This window comes from Hyalella azteca, unplaced genomic scaffold (genome assembly GCF_000764305.2).
Source record: "Hyalella azteca isolate HAZT.00-mixed unplaced genomic scaffold, Hazt_2.0.2 contig3514, whole genome shotgun sequence".
Classification (NCBI taxonomy): Eukaryota; Metazoa; Arthropoda; class Malacostraca; order Amphipoda; family Hyalellidae; genus Hyalella; species Hyalella azteca.
This window is the reverse complement of record NW_025933762.1, coordinates 8,723-30,009: the sequence shown is the minus strand read 5'-3', so window position 1 is coordinate 30,009 and position 21,287 is coordinate 8,723. Positions and strand designations below refer to the sequence as shown.

The following is a 21,287-nucleotide window of genomic DNA, read 5'->3' as shown; positions in this document are numbered from 1 at the left end:
TTACTGCGCCTCTGCACTGTTACTGTTTCTTCTGTACTGTTACTGTTATCTCTGTACTGTTACTGCTGCCTCTGTACTGTTACTGCTTCTGTACTATTACTGTTGTCTCTGTACTCTGATGCTTAATAGCTTAAGGCCGCCATAAGTCCGTTAAAAGGACACTTCATCTTCGAAACCTAGACTTTATTGACAACAACGTTGCTGATTGATATTAATTCAATCATCTAGGATTCAAAATCATTTTTAACGCAATCATTTTGGATGTGAGCATCTTGGAACCAAGCGGTCTCATGTACGCACAGGAGGCCGTGCGTGCAGTGAATGTGAATGTGATGAAAGGCCTCGAGTGAACGATATATTTTGTTTCTATATAAATGAATGCGGATGGCAAACTTATTCGGGATGACGTATTTATAACGGTATATTCATGTCCTAGAAATAGTATTCGTGTATATTTTTTATTTATTAAATGTAATTAGTGCAATAACTTAATCTATTCTACCAGATTAACCTCTGAATGAAAGGAAATGAAAACAATACAAATTCCAAAGGACTCTATGTAATAAATATATACAAATTATATTCTACACTTACTTATGAGATACCCATTATTGCATATTAACTAATGAATCTTTATTATTTACAAAGATATTTAGTATATCCTATATTTTGAGGACGGTATATCATGTATATTATTCTCGTATCAGTCTGGAGATTTCTAAGCAATAGAATTTATTAATCGAAATGCTTGAATTGTGCCGCTAAATCAATCGTTTGTTTTCTATAAAATTCCGAATTTTTTAGCTAAATTACAACCAAACTCGAGCGAACATCCACAGGGCATTTGAATCACTAGTATAATTATTAATTATATGCTAATGCTAATTATATGCATCAGCCTCGAGGGTCATCGAGGCTGATGAATATGACGAACCAGTGCCTTCCATCATCGCAGGACGTACGATCATCGAGTCTTTGGAATGACCCACATTAAGCGCTCCGTACAGAATGCCCTTTAATTTTAACTTTTTCAAGTAAACATTCAATGAAGTATCAAGACTATTTATAACAGATCAACCATTTGTTACAACATCGTCTTGATGTTATAGCCCAGTCTTGGCTGAAGTCTTCTCCCTTGACACAACGTCTTTAATTACCCTTGCAATTATCAATAACCATTAATACAATTTATGCTTGATAAGAGGGCCCTGAATTGGTCATGATGCGTGGGTCATGATGCGTGGGTCATGATGCGTGGGTCATGATGCATGGGTCATGATGCATGGGTCATGATGCGTGGGTCATGATGCATGGGTCATGATGCGTGGGTCATGATGCGTGGGTCATGATGCGTGGGTCATGATGCGTGGGTCATGATGCATGGGTCATGATGCATGGGTCATGATGCATGGGTCATGATGCGTGGGTCATGATGCGTGGGTCATGATGCATGGGTCATGATGCATAAGTTTTATAGGTCATTATTTTTCTGAATGCACGGTTGTAAAAATGGCTACTCACTCCTCCGAAAAGAAGGGCTTATTTAAACATTTTTTTCCATTATCCACATACCGAGTATTATATTAGAACTGCATACATCCTTGTAGTTTATAAATCAATGTTATTTACATTAATTGTTCAAGGTTTGACCTTGAGATACTTTGATACAAGACTTATCATCGTTAAAGTTATATTCACAAGTAATAGGACGCCTATAGTTAAGAGTAGTACTCGTATATACAGGTAACGATAACAACGTAGGATAGTCCTTTATCACAACACTTGCACTAATTACACATTTGTTACTTTAAATCTGATTAAGACAAATATTTACTCAAGTATTGCACACCTAAGATAAGTTTCTTTTTACAAATGGCTCAAGTTTAATAATTGAATTCTGCGTCATTTTAACATGAATTCGTAGAAGATTTGACCAAATCAACGAATTTTTGTCCAGTTTCGACTGTGGACGAGCGCCTACATTTATTTATCGCTTCAAAAACCTACATGCTGGCGGGTTCTTTCAACCCACGCAGAAATATGAACAGATTGTTTGTTACATGTACATGAATATTGTTTAATATTCAACAATATTTACTGAACAGTCGTGTATAACGACACCCATTTTTACCCACAGTACGAGCACAGACGGACGTAGCACTGATACACGCTTCTGCCGAGTCAAACTAGGTCATGGTGACACACACACGTACAATACGTGCATCGCCATTGGAGATAGTCTCACTCATTTCTATGAGTGCTCATAAACCTCATTTTAATTTCAGTATTTCAAAAATTTAATTCATTATCAATTAGGCATCATGTAATCTTCCATGTGACTTATCGACCGTTTATTTATTTATTTATTTTTTTTTGGTCACGCGCCTTGCGCACTAGGAACAAACTGTTCACCATATTGCACAATAAATTCTTTACACACTACAAAAATATATATTTTTACAATATGCTACAGGCATTCACTGCAGCGTGAACGCGGCGTTGTCATGGCAACCGTTGGACAAGCCTCGACTGTTGTTGTTGTTGCTTCGAGCTGTTGCTGCAGTGTTGCCATACGCCCTGCTGCGCTCAGCAGGTATGGTCACGGCAGAGGTAAACTCGCTAGAGGTATAGTTGTTATTCCTGAAGGTATTGACGTTCTGTAGGGATATGCCATTACTTTCTGGTCGACCATTACCAGGACGGGTGACGATGGAGAGCATGACGGGACGGTTCCAGATTTGCTCCTTAGCGGACGCCAGCAGGAAGTACAGGCAGTTGCCAAGTACCAAAAAGATAGCCACTGTGTACCAGAGAGTACGCCACCGTTCCAGTGTCGCCTGGTGCAATAACAAAATGTATTTATTTATAAATACTAATGATAAATTAGCAGAGTTAGTTTGGCAGTTCCCATAAGACTAAACAGAAGTCATAGTGGCTTTTTGGAGGGTAGACAACTAGACTCTTACAGGGCACAGGAAGGTTAGGTTCATTACTAAATTCAGGTTAAATACTAATTTAGTTAGGTTCGATTGAACCTAACTGAAAGTTAGGGTCTATACCCCACAGCACCCCAGACCACCCGCCCTGCCTCACCACCCAGCCGACCTTCCTGGCTACACCACCCCGCCCACCAGCCCCATCCACCTGCATCAAACATCACCCAACCCACCGCTCCTACACCACCCTGCCCACCTGCACCAAACATCACCCAACCCACCTGCCCCTACACCACCAACCCACCTGCCCCGTGATGAGGTAGCGCTTGTAGCTGGGCGCCATGAGGCTGGCGGCGGCGGCGGCGGTGCCGGCGATGCCCTGGATGACGGCCGCGTGGTTGGGCGCCAGGTCGAGGCTGTTGCTGAGGGCGGCCACCAGGACGGCCGGCATGCCGATGGCAAGAGCCAGCGCGCCACACGCCAATACGGCGTTGTAGTGGCACTTTGCCTGAGCCAGACCAATCAGACACGCCACAGTGATCACCGTACCTGTGGCAACGTTTATGATGAACTTCGTACGAGTGGCCATAATTAGGATGAGCGTCATAACTTCGGCAACGTTTAGGGTGAACTTCATTAGTGTGGTAACGTTTAGGGTGAACGTAATTACTGTGGCATCGTTTAGGGTGAACGTCATTACTGTGGCATCGTTTAGGGTGAACGTCATAACTGTGGCAACGTTTAGGGTGAACGTCATAACTGTGGCATCGTTTAGGGTGAACTTCATAACTGTGGCAACGTTTAGGATGAACGTCGTAACTGAGTCAACGTTTCAAGTGATCATCATACTTACGGCAACGTTTCAGGTAAGCATCGTACATATGACAACATTTCAATTAATCACAGTAACCGTGGTAACATTTAGGTTTAGCCTTGTACCTATGGAAACGTCGTAAGTGATCATTGTACCTGTGGCAACATTTAGGTGATCCAATACGTGAAACTAATCTAGTAATTGAAATCCTGTCAAGATTTTTTTTTTTTTGCATTCAGCCTAAACATGGCGGCCAGATGGCGCTACTGACATAGGGAGTTGGCAGCCCGGCGGATGACGACAATGGTCGTCCACCGGTGGTTGATGGCCCAGTCAGCCAGGACGGCGTACGCCACCACTACCACACAGCCAGCCATCAGCGCCGCCAGCCACACCACCTGAACCTGTGGGCAAAATTTCAATTTGTTATGGCGTGACAAAATACACGTCTAAATAATAAACATAGGCCGGACCTGGTCCTTGGTGCTATATAAAAAGCTGGCTCGTAGATTGTAAAAAGCAATAATTTATCTAAACAAAATTAAGCCCATTTGCTGCTTCCACTGTGTGCGTACCCATACTTGGTATCAGCGAACCTGCGCGACTGGTCCATGGAGAGCGGTGGAGGCGTAGAATGGTACGTGATGGTAGAGCGTGTACCACATCCACGAGGTTGTGGCCTGTGCCAGGATGATGGCAAGCACGTGCTTCGACCTGCAAACATCACAAAGATGATTAGGTGACAAGCATCACGGCACACACGCCACTCACGCCACACAATGCGCCGTCGTATTGGCCGCATACGCGACATACGCTACATGACGCACTATACATCACGAACTCCACATGCCACAACGTCTAACGGCCCCCACACGGTGCACTGTACCATGACCTCCACACGCCTCACACGGCGTATCGTGTGAGGCGTGTGGAGGAGCTTGACTAGTGAGGGAGGCTGAAGCGCTTAGGTCTGTACTCACTGCAGAGAAGACGGGCGAGGTATGTCATTCTGTACACCAGACTGACACCAAACTTCGAAAGCGAAACATCCAGGATTAGAAAATACCAAAATGAGATGCGATTGAGACTGACGTCCCCACTACGCAACAAAACTGCAGCCAGATTTCAATCTCAGTATGAGGGATCTCTTTCCGAAGCAGGGCCGAAGCTGTTCAGCGTCCTACCAAAGGATTTAAGAAGGGGGGAGTTCACCCTTGAGATCTTCAAGAGAATACTGGACGTGTTCCTAGGCACAATCCCTGATCGTCCGCCTCTGCATCACTACCAGCGGCAAGAAGCAATCAACAGCATCGCGCGCGAGCTGGCGCAACCATGGGCATGAGCTGGTCAACTGAGGGCATCAGCTAGTCAAATTAAGGGTATCAGCTGGTCCAACTCAGGGCATGAGCTGGTCCAACTGAGGGCATCAGGTGATCAAATAGAGAGTATCAGCTGGTCCAACTGAGGGTATCAGCTGGTCCAACTGAGGATATCAGCTGGTCCAACTGAGGGCATCAGTTGGTCAAATAGAAGGTATCAGCTGGTCCAACTCAGGGCATGAGCTGGTCCAACTGAGGGCATCAGTTGGACAAATAGAAGGTATCAGCTGGTCCAACTGAGGGCATCAGTTGGTCAAATAGAAGGTATCAGCTGGTCCAACTGAGGGTATCAGCAGATCGAACTGAGGGTAGATGCGCGGTAGTCAAGAACTGGCCCCGAAGACCTCGGCGACGAGAACATCTTGCCCGTCAGTGCCTAGCTCGATTGAATACTGAGGCCTGGGACAGCTACGTTCGAAATATATGCGGTACTGGTACCAAGGATATTTAAGTGACACGACCTCCACACACCCCGACCGATGCATGGCATCACGGCACCCAACATGCCCCACACAACAAACCTTATGATGGCCCCCCAGGGGATGGGGAGGGAGCGGCCGGCGTGGTGGTGGGCGACGGCGGCCGAGATCCGCCGTAGCTCCCGCGCGCCGATGCGCGGATGGTCGTGCGGCGTGTCGTGCGCCATGATGTACCACGCGCCGCACCACAGCACGGCCAGAGCGCCTGCGTCGTAATGGTTTGTTAGTACATAGGGTGGCAGCGTGGGCCAGTGGTTAAAGTTCAGGATACTCGGACAGTTCAGGATACTGATGTATCCTGAACAGGATACAGTTCAGGATACCGAAATTGAGCCAAAGAGTTGAATGTGCGAGACCCGCAACAAACTGTGAAAATTCTGCGATCTTCTGAATCGGTGGCAAGTCTAACGGCCTGATGAAGGCTATAGTACTTATATAAGTGTCGTCCTATAAACAAGACGCTTTTATGAATCAAAGTAACACCGCTAGGCTTTAGAGCCAAGTAAACAAAATATTATTTTATGAGCGGTTAGTGGCCAATAACTTAAATACCAATGACAACCACGCAAAGCATGGGACAGGAGCGCGGACACGCGACGTGCACTCACCTTGGAGGTAGAAGAGCGACTCCCAGCCGATGGAGCGCACGAGCCACGCGGCAACAGGCCCCCCCACCGCCGCCCCCACGCCGATGCCTGCAAGTAATCAATGGTGTTAATCAATGAGAAGTTATCATTATTGTTAAATTATTTATTGCAAGCAAAAGTAAATATAATAGTTGATCCTAGAATCTATCAAATACCATGAATACTTGATAAATCATGTGAATTGAACAATAATTCAATGAAATACTTAGGACAATTGGATAACAGGAAACGTGAGCACCCACCGGAGTAGGTGAAGGCGACCATCTTGTTCCTCTCGCTGGGGGGCGCCCAGGCGGCCAGCAGCGCGTGCACCGCGGGGGAACACACGCCCTGTGTGAACACATGTGTTAATAACAGCGTGGGGGTGTGGGGGGTGAACACACGCCCTGTGTGAACACATGTGTTAATAACAGCGTGAGGGTATGGGGTGTGAACACACGCCCTGTGTGAGCACATGTGTTAATAACAGCGTGGGGGTGTGGGGGTGAACACACGCCCTGTGTGAACACATGTGTTAATAACAGCGTGGGGGTGTAGGGGTGAACACACGCCCTGTGTGAACACATGTGTTAATAACAGCGTGGGGGTGTGGGGGGTGAACACACACCCTGTGTGAACACATGTGTTAATAACAGCGTGGAGGTGCCGGTGTGAACACACGCCTTGTGTGAACACCATTATGTGTGGTGCGCGAAGCAGTTATTAAAACAAGCAAACTATTAGATCCTTACAAGCGAACTGTTAGATCCTTACAAGCGAACTGTTAGATCCTTACAAGCGAACTATCAGATACTTACAAGCGAACTGTTAGATCCTTACAAGCGAACTATTATATCCCTAATTATTAAGTTAAATTATTAAGTTAATAACAATATATTAATTTCTTAAGTTAAATAACAATGTACTTCATTTTTAAGTTAATGGCAACGTAGAGACAAGCGAGGATCATGAGGTGGTCTCCGGAAACCTGGGTGATGCCGATGAGCAGCCGCAGGGTGAACACCCAATAGGGGCCGAGGGTGGCGAGTGGGGGTAGAAGAAGGGTGAGTATACCCCCCATCATCACGCCCCCCAGCATGAGCATCTTGCCTCCCATGACACCCACGAGGCGCACCCCCGCGAGCTGGGAGACCAGGAGCCCCCAGTAGTACGCTGACGTCATCTGCTTCTGCTCTGTGGGTGACCACAACAGCTGACCGTCCTGGGGGAGGAGGAGGGTGGGTGATGAGAGGGTGATGAGTGGGTGATGAGTGGGTGACGAGAGGGTGAAGAGTAACGTCATCACATGAAAAAGAGGGTGAAGAGTACGTCATCACATGGAGAAGCGGGTGAAGAGTACCGTCATCACATGAAGAAGAGGGTGAAGAGTATAAGTCATCACATGAAGAAGAAGGTGAAGAGTAACGTCATCACATGAAGAAGGTAAAGAGTACTGTCATCACATGAAGAAGAGGGTGAAGAGTACTGTCATCACATGAAGAAGAGGGTGAAGAGTACTGTCATCACATGAAGAAGAGGGTGAAGAGTATAAGTCATCACATGAAGAAGGTAAAGAGTACTGTCATCACATGAAGAAGAGGGTGAAGAGTACTGTCATCACATGAAGAAGAGGGTGAAGAGTACCATCATCACAAGAAGAAGAAGGTGAAGAGTAACGTCATCACATGAAGAAGGTGAAGAGTACTGCCATCACATGAAGAAGAGGGTAAAGAGTATAAAACATCACTTGAAGAAGAGGATGAAGAGTAACGTCATCACAAGAAGAGGGTGAAGAATAACGTCATCACATGAAGAAGAAGGTGGAGAGTACTGTCATCACATGAAGAAGAGGGTGAAGAGTATAAGACATCACATGAAGAAGAGGGTGAAGAGTAACGTCATCATATGAAGAAGAAGGTGAAGAGTACTGTCATCACATGAAGAAGAGGGTGAAGAGTATAAGTCATCACATGTAGAAGAGGGTGAAGAGTAACGTCATCACAAGAAGAAGAGGGTGAAGAGTAACGTCATCATATGAAGAAGAAGGTGAAGAGTACTGTCATCACATGAAGAAGAGGGTGAAGAATAACGTCATCACATGAAGAAGAAGGTGGAGAGTACTGTCATCACATGAAGAAGAGGGTGAAGAGTATAAGTCATCACATGAAGAAGAGGGTGAAGACGACTGTCATCACATGAAGAAGAGGGTGAAGAGTACCGTCATCACATGAAGAAGACGGTGAAGGTACCGTCATCACATGAAGAAGAGGGAGAAGAGTACCGTCATCACATGAAGAAGAAGGTGAAGAGTACCGTCATCACATGACGAAGAGGGTGAAGAGTACCGTCATCACATGAAGAAGAAGGTGAAGAGTACCGTCATCACATGAAGAAGAGGGTGAAGAGTACCGTCATCACATGAAGAAGAGGGTGAAGAGTACCGTCTCACATGAAGAAGCGGGTGAAGAGTATAAGTCATCACATGAGCACAGGAAACTGGTGGGTGATAGCACACCGTGGAGGGCACTCACCAGGGGGTGGGTGATGCGCTCCACCATGCGTGGGTGATAGCACACCGTGGACGGGAATTCATCATTGAGTCTGATCTCCCCGTGGGTGGCGGGGGCGCTCCCAACGTCGATACCACCGATAATGTTCAGTTCCTGGATTAAATCAAGATTAATGATTGAAACAGTGAAAAAATTCAAATTCAGTGCTATATTTTCAAATAGTAGTATTGAAAAAATATAAAAAAATTAAAGGAGAAATTTTTTTGGATCAATCTTGGGCTTCGATACTTCTTCTTATGACCATGACCTCTTAACATGACCTCATTAAATAGAGAGTCATTATAGCAAAGGAGCTCGATATATATTTTCGAAGACCTAACCTTACATAGAGGTGTCAACTTACTGTCAACCTAATCATACTCTATGAAGTCGATTGAAAGTCAAATTACCGATTTACCGTACATATTACTACTCACCTCCATCTAATGGATAAACCCTTGCATATTGTACCCATTGTACCAATAACCCTATACTAGTATCCATTGCACTTATACCTCCGAGTTGTTGCTCGAATACTCGTACGTAACCGCAATAGCGAACCCACCGCACGTACCTCAGAGCTATACTCCTCAGACAGGCCTGTGTCGTAGACATCAGAATGGAGTTTGTTGGTTGAGTTGTCGCCAGCCTGACGGGTTCTGTTTCCCAATTCACTCAAACGTTCATTAGACAATAACCCTTCTTCGCTGATGAGGTTCCCGTCTCGGTCGTCCTCCATGGCGGAGTCTCTTTCCAACTCACCAGATTGGTCCTCTTCAGAATTATCATCTTCAGACTTGCCATCTCCTTCTTCGCTGGAACTTGAGCTAGAGCTGGAACTTGATCCTAAATCAATATCAGAGAGCAGTCGTGATGTCAAGCTTCCGTTTACGTAACACAAAATGTCGACATCCTCTGGGGTCGCGTTAAATCTTGTGGTGCAGTTGTTTTTAAATAAGTATTTCTGAAGATCTTCATGAGCTTCGTTGCTTTCTTCCTCTTCTTCACTGTCTTCATCCTCCTGTTCTGCTCCTTCGTACTCATACTCATAATCTTCTTCATTTTCTTCCTCTTCATCATCCTCGTCTTCCTTTTCATCTTCTTCATCATCCTCTTCCAACTCGTAGGAGTGTCGCACTTGATAATGATGGTGATCACCATATCTTCTTTGCCATTGTTTTCCCCTCCGTATGGTGTTCAACTGACGTAACATTCCTGTAACGTGACCAATTTGAACGTTGCCGATAACGTCGTTAATTGTAAGATCACCTTTTACGTCATCCACGATCAAATCCCCGCGATGGCGCACACCGATAACCGTTAAATTACCCGTCACGTTTTGGACGTGTAAACGACCACTAACTCCGATCACGAAAACGTTACCACTGACGTTCACAATCGACATCACCCCGGACACCTCGTCAACAATTACATGACCAGTAACGTTCATAATCGTCGTGCTACCGCCGGCTTCGTCGATACTAAGGTTGCCTATGACTTGATCAACTATAACCGATCCAAAAATATCGTCAATTGTAAGAACACCAATGACATTTTTCGCCGTTAAATTACCCCATGAATCTGTGATAGTCACATTACCCGTAATATTGTTCAAAGTTAAGTTACCACGTACATCTTTCACTGTCAAATTTCCAGATATGTTGGTCAAAGTCAAGTTCCTAATGGTGTCGTGAATAGCGAGGTTTCCAGTTACGTTGTTGATCTCTACCAGTCCTAACTCAACTACCCTGAGAACGCCACTATTGTTCGCGAAAGTATATTCATTCTTAGCATATGTAGTGAAAGTTGCATTAGTACTTGTGTTCGACAAAAATAAACTCCCTGTCATGTTGAAAAGTAACACACGGTTACTAGAATCGAAAATCGTCATGTTAGTTGAATTGGTGAAAATGGGCCTTCGTCTTTTTAACTTGTGATTCAAACGCTCCGCGAAGATTTTTTCGATGTACATGATTTTCAAACTTTCCGAAATATTGACTTTCACATCAGACGCGTAAGTTGGGACAGGTGTTGTGGTAGGGAAGAAATCCTTTAATCTTGTGCGTGGTGTGCTGGACAATGCATTGCTCTGTGAAAACATTTCCTGCATTTTTTGCACCGAAGACCAAAAGCTCTCGAGATGAGAGTGGTCCGGACCACGCGATGTGTCGTTCGTGGCGTTTGAAATGAAACTGAAGAGGTCATGATCGATGCCGATAGTGACGTTGCCAGTGTGTATGATGTCATCATCGCTTTCATTGTAGGCGTGGATTGAGAACAATCCAACGTTTTTAACTTTAGGAATAACGTGAAATTTTTTGGTTACCAGGATCAAAGTCGGAAGTGTAGTCGATTGAAAATTGGGGTTGAAGTCAGTAGTCTGATCAGCAGCATTGGTTGTGATGACGTTTAATTGACTAGAATTGTCTTTCGATTTTTCAAACGGTATTGACTTCGGCGATTTCAAATGATCTATACTGGATGAGTTATTTTCTGAGTCTAACCTGAGCGAAACGTTAGATTCGAACATAGTTTTATTTACAAGACCTACCTCGAGAGGCACTCCGATGTTTGTCTCTGAATTGTCTTCTCGAAAAACTTCTTTTTCAATCTCAGAGTTGTTCGTGTCCTCAAAAATTAATTTTTTTGTTGCGTTAACCCTACCAGAGGTCCCACTTGACTCTGCGAGTTCTGGTTTGGCATCGATACCAATAACTGACTCGGTATTTTCTGGCACCACCACAGAGGATGCGGTGTCACTTGGAAAAGTAGCGCTGATTTCGGTTGAAACCACTGCAGAAGAATGTAAAATTTTGTCAACTTTATTGTTAGATGGGATTTTTTCCTCCGTCACTGTGTTAGTCGTGGTGGGCGTCGAGTCTAATAACGATGGAGCAGTGACTGTTGTGGCGGTCGGAGGAGTACTGTCATCTACTGTTCTAATCGGATTATCTGTTGTCTTATCTTCAATATCTGTTGCTTCTTCTAGATCAGTCTTCTCTGACGTATCAGGCATCGTCAGAGTATTTGGTTCAGCTTCTCCTGCGTTGGTTTGGTCTGTGGATGCAGAAATAATCTCTACTGAGGCACTGGATGTGCCAGTAGAAACGTTTTGGATGTCTCTGTGTAATGGGGTTTCACTTACTAATAGGGCATCACTTACTAATGCGGTATCTCTTATCAATGGGGTATCATTTACGGATGGCATTTCACTTACTACTGCGGTATCACTTACTAATGAGTTCTCGCTTACTACGGGGTTTAGCGTTGTTGACCTGGTGTTCTCAGGTACTATTATGGAGGAACCTTCGGCTCGTTTCCGACGTCTCTTCGTAGTTGATTCATTCCGGGTCAATTCAAGGTAATTACCATCTTCACCATTGCTGATGATGACGGTTGGTCTGTTGTTTGATTCCAGACTTGGAAAGGTTTTAGTTTCATTTGAATCACGATCTTTTGTATATTTCTGGTCTGTGTGATGATGGTGATGTCGATTATGATGATGATGTTTGTGTTTGTCAGTTGATGTATTGGATATTGAAGCATGATCTAACATGGTGACCCGAACAGTAGAGATATTAGTTCCAATATCGAGGTCTTCGTCGACCAAGGTCACATAATCGTCATCGCTACTTTTATTCCGACCTTTATGCTTTTTTGTGGGTAGTTTCACCTCCCCATTAGATAATATCTCCGTTCCATCCCATATTTTGATGGATTTCATGCCATCGACGGGCATGGTATTGTCATCGAGCAAAGCTGTGTCGAAGAACACGCCAGCTTGATCCTCCAACGCACTGCGGTTGAGATACTTGAGGTGGATGGCGGTGTGGTTGAGCATCAGGGGCATGGATATACTTAAGTTTAAATACATCATGTAGATGTTAACGAAGCCAAGAAAAGCCATAAAGACGAGGATGTATCTTGCGGGGGGAGACCTGTCGCCATTTTCTTCTTCCTCTGTCGTCATTGTGGCTGCTCCTGACTCCACTCCGTAGCCTGGAAAATTGTCTAATATTAGAAAAACAAATACAAATGTTCTACTTATCAAGACTAAAATTGAAGGTAGTCTGCACTACACGGTGATATTTTTTTCAATTTTAAGATAACCAACGAGTGGGCAACAAAAAATGGACAGGATAGATGTACAGCCATAAGTGACTTTTTCAAGTACGCATTAGAAATGAAATGAAATGTTGAATTTCACGGCAGTGATGGAAGCAGCAGCTTGACAGAGGCATGAAGTAACGTGTTCATGCATCGGCTGAATTTCAACACAAGGATGCATATCAGCGCGACGCTGCATTTCACCGTAATTCTGCATATCAGCACAGGAATGCATTCCAACGCGACGCGGCATTCCAATGCAATTCTGCATAGAGAAAAGGACTGCATTCCAGCGTGACGCTGCATTTCAGTGCAACATTGCATTTCAGCGCAATTCTGCATATCAGCAGAGGACTGCATTCCAGCGCGACGTTGCATTTCAGCGCAGCGCCGCAGCTTGCGACGAATTTTCTTGCACTTTTTCTCGCGTTCTCCGAAGTCGGCAACGCGAAGGTCAGAGCATCAAAGACAACCCCCCCCCACCCCCCTCCCCCCGTCAGGGGTTGCGGCTAGGAGGCAAGGGGGGAGGCAAGGGGGGAGGGAACCGCGCAGGAATAATAGTGAGGGAAATGGTATTAAAAAGAGTAATAACAAGACGTGAATGTTCCTGAATAATGGAGATCTGAATAACAAATGAATGCTTGAGTTTGTAAATGGCAATGCGGTATGTTAGTTTGGTATGTGGTAAATTGCAGGTAATTGCGGTATGTTCACTCCTATCAAGTTTATTTACCTCGAGCTTATTTCACGAAAACATATAAATCTAAAGCTCAATAAACCAATTAGTGGTTTAATGAGCTTAAAATTAATATAAAATTAAACCAAAACCAAGTAAATCCATTTGCGGTAGAGCAGACATTGGTCGATGAGCAGCCGCGCTATATGAGGCCAGCTCCCAGCCAACAGCAGCGGTAAACTCGTCTGCAGCTTACGCTCCCAGCCAACAGCAGCGGTAAACTCGTCTGCAGCTTACGCTCCCAGCCAACAGCAGCGGTAAACTCTTCTGCAGCTTACACTCCCAGCCAACAGCAGTGGTAAAGTACCATGACGGGACCAGTTGAGCCGCCGGGAATTTTCCCGGCACAGTCAGACGAAGATGTTGAGTCAGCGCTGACCCGTGGGTTGGTTCTGCCTTCCTGCGCTCATGCTTCCAATAACCACGAGGCGAAAGAAACGCGTGCGCAACGTAAATATGTTGCGCATATCCGACGCATCAACGGCGCATACCTCTGTCACGATTCAGGAATGCATCTGTCACATGAGAGACGCATCAAATGTGTATCGTTGACGCATCTGTGACGCACGTTTAACGCATGCGTGAATCATGTGTGATGCATGATTGACGCATCTGAATAAATCATGCGCATTGATTTAACCTTAACGCAACCTCCACCGTCAAAATGATTTGCCCGGACGCTCCTTCCTGCAACTTTAGCCGCGTCGAGCAGCGATCTGAACCTAGCCTAACTAACCAAACTTACCTAACCTAAACAATACGCTGTTGTGCTCATAGCCGCCCATGTGTTTGTTCTAGGTCCTAGGAGCCTGTCGCTTGCGGAGTTAGTGGCGTCACAGGCGCGATGTTAAGGTTAACTCCTGCAAAATTGCAGCTGCAGTCTGTTTTTATAACATCACTGAGTGACGTTACGTATACGTCTTATTTTCAACGAAATTTGTGACACAACGTTGTTCTGCGGTACTGGAGCACAAAGCGTAACGCCCCCTCAGACAAAAGACACTCAAAGTGCATTATATTAATTTTCAGATGGCGTTAGGTTTTACGTTTTAGACACTGCGTAAGCTCAGAGCTCTTACCATGGCGTAGCAAATTACGTCAAACGTAATGCGTTTACGTGACGCGACTAAGTGGTATAAAAACAGCCGTAAGCGGCTCAAAATCCATAATACTGTAGTCCGTAAACTCGTTTCATGTAAGAAGACAAATCTTTAGCATTGATTGAGCTTTTTCATAAGAGACAACTTCAGCTTATATATTCGGAATAAATGGAAATGGTACCTTGTGCCAAGTGCAAGATACGTGAGAGATCGCAGATGGTTTTGCATTGGCTAGACAGCATAGAAGAGAGACTAATCGAAATTTCAAACTCTCCTAGTAACATTTTGTTTAGACCTTCAGTCACTCGTTCTGTTTGGGGTGAGATTTACCTGGCAGTTCATGTCTTACCTGTAGTTAAGATGTGCCTTACGAGCGAAACGTTACAGCTTCATTTCGTTCATAATTTATGAAATTAGTTTTGGTTATATCCTTTATCAAAATCTTTAACACTCATTTCCTTGGTAAAATTCTGTACTACGACTAGCAGAAACTATGTTGTCCGAAAGACCGTCAATATGTAACCTTCGCATAAGCCAAGGGCTTAATAGAGGATACGATTGAGTTTTGCCTAGCTACTATTCCTCGTACGAAACGCTGCTACCAGTCGTTTGTTGGGTCTATTACTTTTGGTTAGCTTTGATCAGTTATGCGTTAGTTAGATTTTAATTTACGCAGGTCCATTGTAAGGTCCTCCTTAGGTTGGGTCCATTGGTTACCTCCTCCTTAGGTTAGGTCCATTGGTTACCTCCTCCTTAGGTTAGGTCCATTGTAAGGTCCTCCTTATTGAGTTCCCAACAGGATCCGCTTTCGAGTCCGCAGCGGGGTCCACAATGCGGTCCGATTTTAGGCCCGCAGAATAATACGCAAATGGAACGGCACTAAGAAACAAAGAAGTGTTTGGAATAGCATTTGCAGTATTACCCGTCGCAAGATTAGCAAAGCGTGGTAACATACACTTCTCAGTGACTTAAATTTGCGGTAATTCTATAATGTATGCGGCAGACGCACGTACTTTCTGGCTGGTGGAACGTGGCTTGTTAGTCGCTTGATGGAACCCTTTATTGGACACGTGATCACACTTGGCCGCTTAGTTTAACTCTTTATCAGGCATGTGGTCACACTTTGCCGCTTAGTTTAACTCTTTATCAGGCATGTGATCACACTTGGCCGCTTAGTTTAACTCTTTATCAGGCACCTCATCCCACTTGACCGCTTAGTTTAACTCTTTATCAGGCACTTGGTCACACTCGGCCGTTTGATGGAACCCTTGATCCCACATGGCCGACAAACCAAAAGATCACTCCCTATGCAGCGTCGAAATTTCCTTAATATAACGCATCTGGCGGCGGCCGCGGAATGTATGGCCGTGCATACGGCGACGATAGTTAAACGTGATGACGTATGATGCCTGTGAATGTCAACAGTTCCTCACTCCTTATTTGAGATTCTCAACCCAACGATCAGTTTAAAAAAACTTGACATTTATGATCTTTGTCGAAAAACTTACTGAAAAACACTTCAGTTAAATTCCTTGTGTGTGTGTGGCAACCACGGTACACGTCACGGTGTGTGCTGCTACGGGGATCGTACGTACTATGCGGTGATCTTAAGCAGTGGGTGAAGAGTTCAATTCTTGTCGTAGCTGACGAACCGTATTGTGTGTCTTGCAAATACGGGTGTGATGCGCACAATACAGAACATCACAACACATCACAGCTCATCACAGTACATCACAAAACATCACAGCACATCACAACACATCACAGAACATCACAGCACACCACAACACATCACAGCACATCACAGAACATCACAGCACATCACAGCACATCACAGCACATCACAAAACATCACAACACATCAAAGCACATCACAGCACATCACAGAACATCACAGTACATCACAACACATCAAAGCACATAACAAAACATCACAACTAATAGGAAAGTTGTTTACTGTTCTTTTCCCTACTTTGGACCCGCATCTGAGACTATGTCAAAGGAATTAAAAGTTTTATTTGCCAAATATCTTCCGGATGTAAATCTTCATGTGTTGCTGGTTAACAATTTTAGAATCGGCTCTTTTTTCAGGTATAAGGATACCCTACCTGTTCTTATGCGATCGCCACTAGTTTACAGATATAGTTGTGCGCAGTGCGCATCAGCGTACGTCGGTATGACGGCACGCAATTTCTATACTAGGCTGGCTGAGCATAAGGGCAGGAGTTATAGAACAGGGAACCTACTTGCACATCCACCTCATTCAGCTGTACGTGTTCATGCCGAGCAATGCAACACCTCTGTATCTGATAGTGATTTCAAAATTCTAGCTTCCGCATCCGGTGTTAGTGATCTACGAATTTTAGAATCCCTGTTTATATTCAAACAGAAGCCTAGTCTGAATGCCGCTTTTAGCTCCTTTCCTCTTGAAATAGTAAATAGATAGGCCGTTTACGTTTACTAGCATTATTTTCATGTGTCTTATCTATTTATTTTTAGTGCATTTACTTTACTAATTGATTTATTTGTGTTTCTAGGACTGAACTTTTTCTGAACAGAATTTTGTGGTTTGAACTGACGATGGAGCTGGACTCCGAAACGTTTTCTTTTATAAAGATATGGTGAATTTTTGTGGTATTTTCTTTGCTTTTAAATTCCTGGACATCAAAACACATCACAGCACAGCATATCGCAACACATCACAGCACATCACAGTAACTGTACTCACTCTGCGTCTGGTCCCTGAAGTGCATCCTGGCAGCTCGGCCTGTAAAAAATATGTGTTATTAGTATCATTATTACCACTATGATCATGAGGCTTATTATCATTATTATTAATTTGAATTATTAAAGTGGGTTTCGTAGTAATTGTTATTTGTTATACACATATTATGGTATCATCATTGATATTTGTGATGAGTCTGGCCGTCTGAGGTCAAGTCTGGCAGTCTGAGGGCAAGTCTGGCAGTCTGAGGGCAAGTCTGGCAGTCTGAGGGCAAGTCTGGCAGTCTGAGGGCAAGTCTGGCAGTCTGAGGACAAGTCTGGCAGGCTGAGGGCAAGTCTGGTAAGTCTGGCAGCATTTCGTCTGGAGTTCGTTTTCCCACGGTGTAATTTATGACCTTGAGATCAGCGTCTCAAGGTCGCTGGAGAGCATTTACCAAAGATCGCCGCATATATGAATGCATCTATCACATGAATGACGGATGATGCAAATTGTAAATGAATATTTTTTCTACAAACTGTAAATAAATAATTGTTCTACAAATTGTAAATAAGAGCTTGAAACATAAACTCGGCAGCTGATGGCAGAGGGAAATGAAGCGTGCGGTTGCTGATGGCAGAGGGAAATGAAGCGTGCGGCAGCTGATGGCAGAGGGAAATGAAGCGTGCGGTGGCTGATGGCAAAGGGAAATAAACAACGCGCGGTGCGTGAAAAGCGAAGGTTCATCAATTGAAAATCTTAGAGGTCACTGGGTGCAGTGCGTGACGCACGCACACACAACGTACGCACACATGACGTGTGCACACACGACGCACGCACACACGACGCACGCACATACGACGCACGAAAACGCGACGTATGCACACGCGACGAACGTACACGTGGGAGCACGCATGACCTCGGCCTTGCTCTTTAAGACGTCACGCAGAGGCTGGCGTGGAGACACCAACTCACGGGTTCAGTAAATGCGACAAATAACTCACGGGTGGAGTCTCTAAATCTTCCCTCGGCCATTCTGTATTCCCTCGCCCCTTACCTCGCCCTCTTTCCTCGTGCCCTTCCCTCGCCCGCCTTCCCTCTTCCTCTTCTCTCTTCTTTTGCCCCCTCTCTTTTCCTTCGACCCCTTCCTTATACCTGGGCTTCTTCCCTTTTCTTTTACCTCCTTCCTCGCCTCTCGAACTCTTCCCTCCTCTCCTTCCAATTTTCCTCGTCCCCTTCTTCTCCCCTCGTCCCCTTCTCTCTCCTCTCGACCCCTTTCTCTCTCCCCTCGTCCCCTTCTCTCTCCCCTCGTCCCCTTCTCTCTCCCCTCGTCCCCTTCTTCTCCCCTCGTCCCCTTCTCTCTCCTCTCGGTCCCCTTCTCTCTCCCCTCGTCCCCTTCTCTCTCCCCTCGTCCCCTTCTCTCTCCCCTCGTCCCCTTCTCTCTCCCCTCGTCCCCTTCTCTCTCCTCTCGACCCCTTTCTCTCTTCCTTCGTCCCCTTCTTGATCCTTGGGCTCTTCTTTCTTCTCTCGCCCTATTCCTTCGGTCTCACCCTCTTCCTCATCCCACGGCAACTTCCCTCACCCCTTCCATCTTTCCTCACCCCTTCCATCTTCCCTCGCCCCTTCCCTCGGTTTCGTGCTGCCCTCAACCAGACCTCCTTCATTACGCGGTTTGAAAGTAATGGACGGTTTACATGCGGCCAAAGGATGGCCAGCGGTCGGCCGGAACAAGAAAAAAAAATTATTCACTTTTGGATGTCCAAGATTCACTGCGTTTAGTAAGAAACTTCCAACCAAGAAACTGACTATCATCCCAGTATACTGACCATCATCCCAGTATACTGGGATAATGGTCATCCCAGTATAGTCCGCGTCAACGCATTCACGCAAGCCCTTGTTGCCGGTAACAGAAATCAACCATCGTTAATCATAGAACCAGGCACGCCATTTTGGATCAACTAATTGCCAAGTGATTCGGCGGAAACATCATCAACTTGGAGTCTGATTGGGGAATGTCTGGTGTGAGGAACGGTCGGATACGCGTGGTGTAGCAATACCCACAACTAAGAGCGATATACGTTTTAAAAAGTACAACAGTCCCTCAATTTTTTCACGCCTATGCGCAAAATTTTCCTGTCCAATCATTATTGATGAATAAGGTTCAGAAACTTTATATAAAAGAGAAAAAATAGCAAAATAATATTTCGAGTGTTAGCATAAATTAAACCGTTCACCTACCTAAACCTACAAGTGAAGTGACCACGAAGGAACTTAGGAATATTGTGACATGGGGTGCATGAGGGATGTCATCATGACATGGGGAGTAAGAGGGATGTCATCATGACATGGGGAGCAAGAGAGAAGTCATCATGACATGGGGAGCAAGAGGGATGTCATCATGACATGGGGAGTGAGAGGGATGTCATCATGACATGGGGAGTAAGAGGGATGTCATCATGACATGGGGAGTAAGAGGGATGTCATCATGACATGGGGAGTAGGAGGGATGTCATCATGACATGGGGAGTGAGAGGGATGTCATCATGACATGGGGAGTATGAGGGATGTCTTCATGACATGGGGAGTATGAGGGATGTCATCATGAGATGAAGAGTACCGTAAGAGGGATGTCATCATGAAGTGGGGAGTGACAGGGATGTCATCATGACATGGGGAGTAAGAGGGATGTCATCATGACATGGGGAGTAAGAGGGATGTCAAACATCCCTCTTCATCCCTCCATTCCCTTACGACATCATCTATGTTGTCCCAAACACTCCAAGTAGTAAAAATTTTCACTCACTAGACATTGTAAGACAATAGAATGCAAACGGGACCAATCATCCATAACCTTAATGGTCCTGCGTATCTATAACCCCAAAAATTCTTTATTATTATAATAATCATCCCATTTATAATAACTATTATTATTATTATTTATTATTATATTAATTATTAATAGAAGCATCATTCCAATGACGCGTGCCCATTCATGGACCTCGCACAATCATGATATCTTTATCCCATGCAAATCTTTAAATTATTCAATTGCATCTATTCATCAACTAAAATTTAAAAAAAAATCATTAATAAAATATTGACCGGAAGTCTTAATGTCATTCGGGTCACCAGGAAATTGCAAATGCAAATGCGCTTCAAAATAATCCGCATTAATGATAATAATCCTGTAATTAATACGCAAAATACCATTCTGAACGTGGATTACTTGGATACGTCGGAAAGTAACCAATGAATGGTAATGAAATTTATATTTAATTGAATAGGAAATTACTGCTCAAATTACACTCAAATTTGAAAGACTTTACCACAGGAGCTTTGCTGACAATTGCAATGAAATAATAAAACCGCTGTATTCAGAACTTGGTAAGCTAATAACTTACTAGAAATGACAAAATAAATTTTAAAAAAGCTCAGTTGAGTCTAAAACTGACACAAATACAAATATAAGTCAGTCATTACGGTGACATACACACCTGAACATCAAACAAAAATACGCTTAAATAATGTTACGCAGGCACGTTCGCGTATTGGTTTTAGAGAGTGCAGCGCTTGAACTTTTGATAATAATTACGAGGCTTTAAATTAAAGAAATAAATTTAACAACTTAACAAATTTTTGAAGACCTGAAGGCAGGAAACTTGTTGGCAATAATGCGGTGCTTGGTCCACATCTTGCATTTGATATTCAATAAATTTTCAGTTTAAATTTTAGTTTACGTTAAAAAAGCAGTGACTGCCACCACTGCAGACATGCAGTGACTGCCATCACTGCACACATGCAGTGACTGCCACCACTGCACACATGCAGTGACTGCCACCACTGCACACATGCAGTGACTG

At 44.5% G+C, this 21,287-nt stretch overlaps 2 protein-coding genes across 2 annotated transcripts; both read right to left on the bottom strand.

Moving 5' to 3' along the window:
- Positions 1 to 542: 542 nt before the first annotated feature.
- On the bottom strand, positions 543 to 11,270 carry LOC108668845. The gene is made up of 10 exons (XM_018156100.2): positions 9,358 to 11,270; positions 8,766 to 8,897; positions 7,223 to 7,456; positions 6,498 to 6,585; positions 6,217 to 6,303; positions 5,651 to 5,813; positions 4,347 to 4,464; positions 4,022 to 4,154; positions 3,241 to 3,485; positions 543 to 2,837 (listed from the first exon to the last, which is right to left on the bottom strand). Exons 1-10 carry the CDS (start codon positions 10,891 to 10,893, stop codon positions 2,478 to 2,480), a joined length of 3,096 nt encoding a protein of 1,031 aa, XP_018011589.1. The 5' UTR covers positions 10,894 to 11,270; the 3' UTR covers positions 543 to 2,477.
- Positions 11,271 to 11,282: 12 nt separating this feature from the next.
- LOC108668841 (mucin-5AC-like) lies at positions 11,283 to 12,776 on the bottom strand. The gene is made up of 2 exons (XM_018156096.1): positions 11,460 to 12,776; positions 11,283 to 11,287 (listed from the first exon to the last, which is right to left on the bottom strand). The coding sequence occupies exons 1-2, from the start codon at positions 12,751 to 12,753 to the stop codon at positions 11,283 to 11,285; spliced, it is 1,299 nt and encodes a 432-aa protein (XP_018011585.1). The 5' UTR covers positions 12,754 to 12,776.
- Positions 12,777 to 21,287: the final 8,511 nt, after the last annotated feature.

Excerpts from the sequence above, each read along its gene's own strand:
- LOC108668845 (XM_018156100.2), bottom strand. The coding sequence starts at position 10,893 with ATGCAGGAAATGTTTTCACAGAGCAATGCATTGTCCAGCACACCACGC. Across the intron at positions 8,898-9,357 it reads CTGAGGAGTATAGCTCTGAG|GAACTGAACATTATCGGTGG; the intron begins GTACGTGCGGTG and ends GATTTAATCCAG. Across the intron at positions 4,465-5,650 it reads CCCTGGGGGGCCATCATAAG|GTCGAAGCACGTGCTTGCCA; the intron begins GTTTGTTGTGTG and ends TGATGTTTGCAG.
- LOC108668841 (XM_018156096.1), bottom strand. The coding sequence starts at position 12,753 with ATGACGACAGAGGAAGAAGAAAATGGCGACAGGTCTCCCCCCGCAAGA.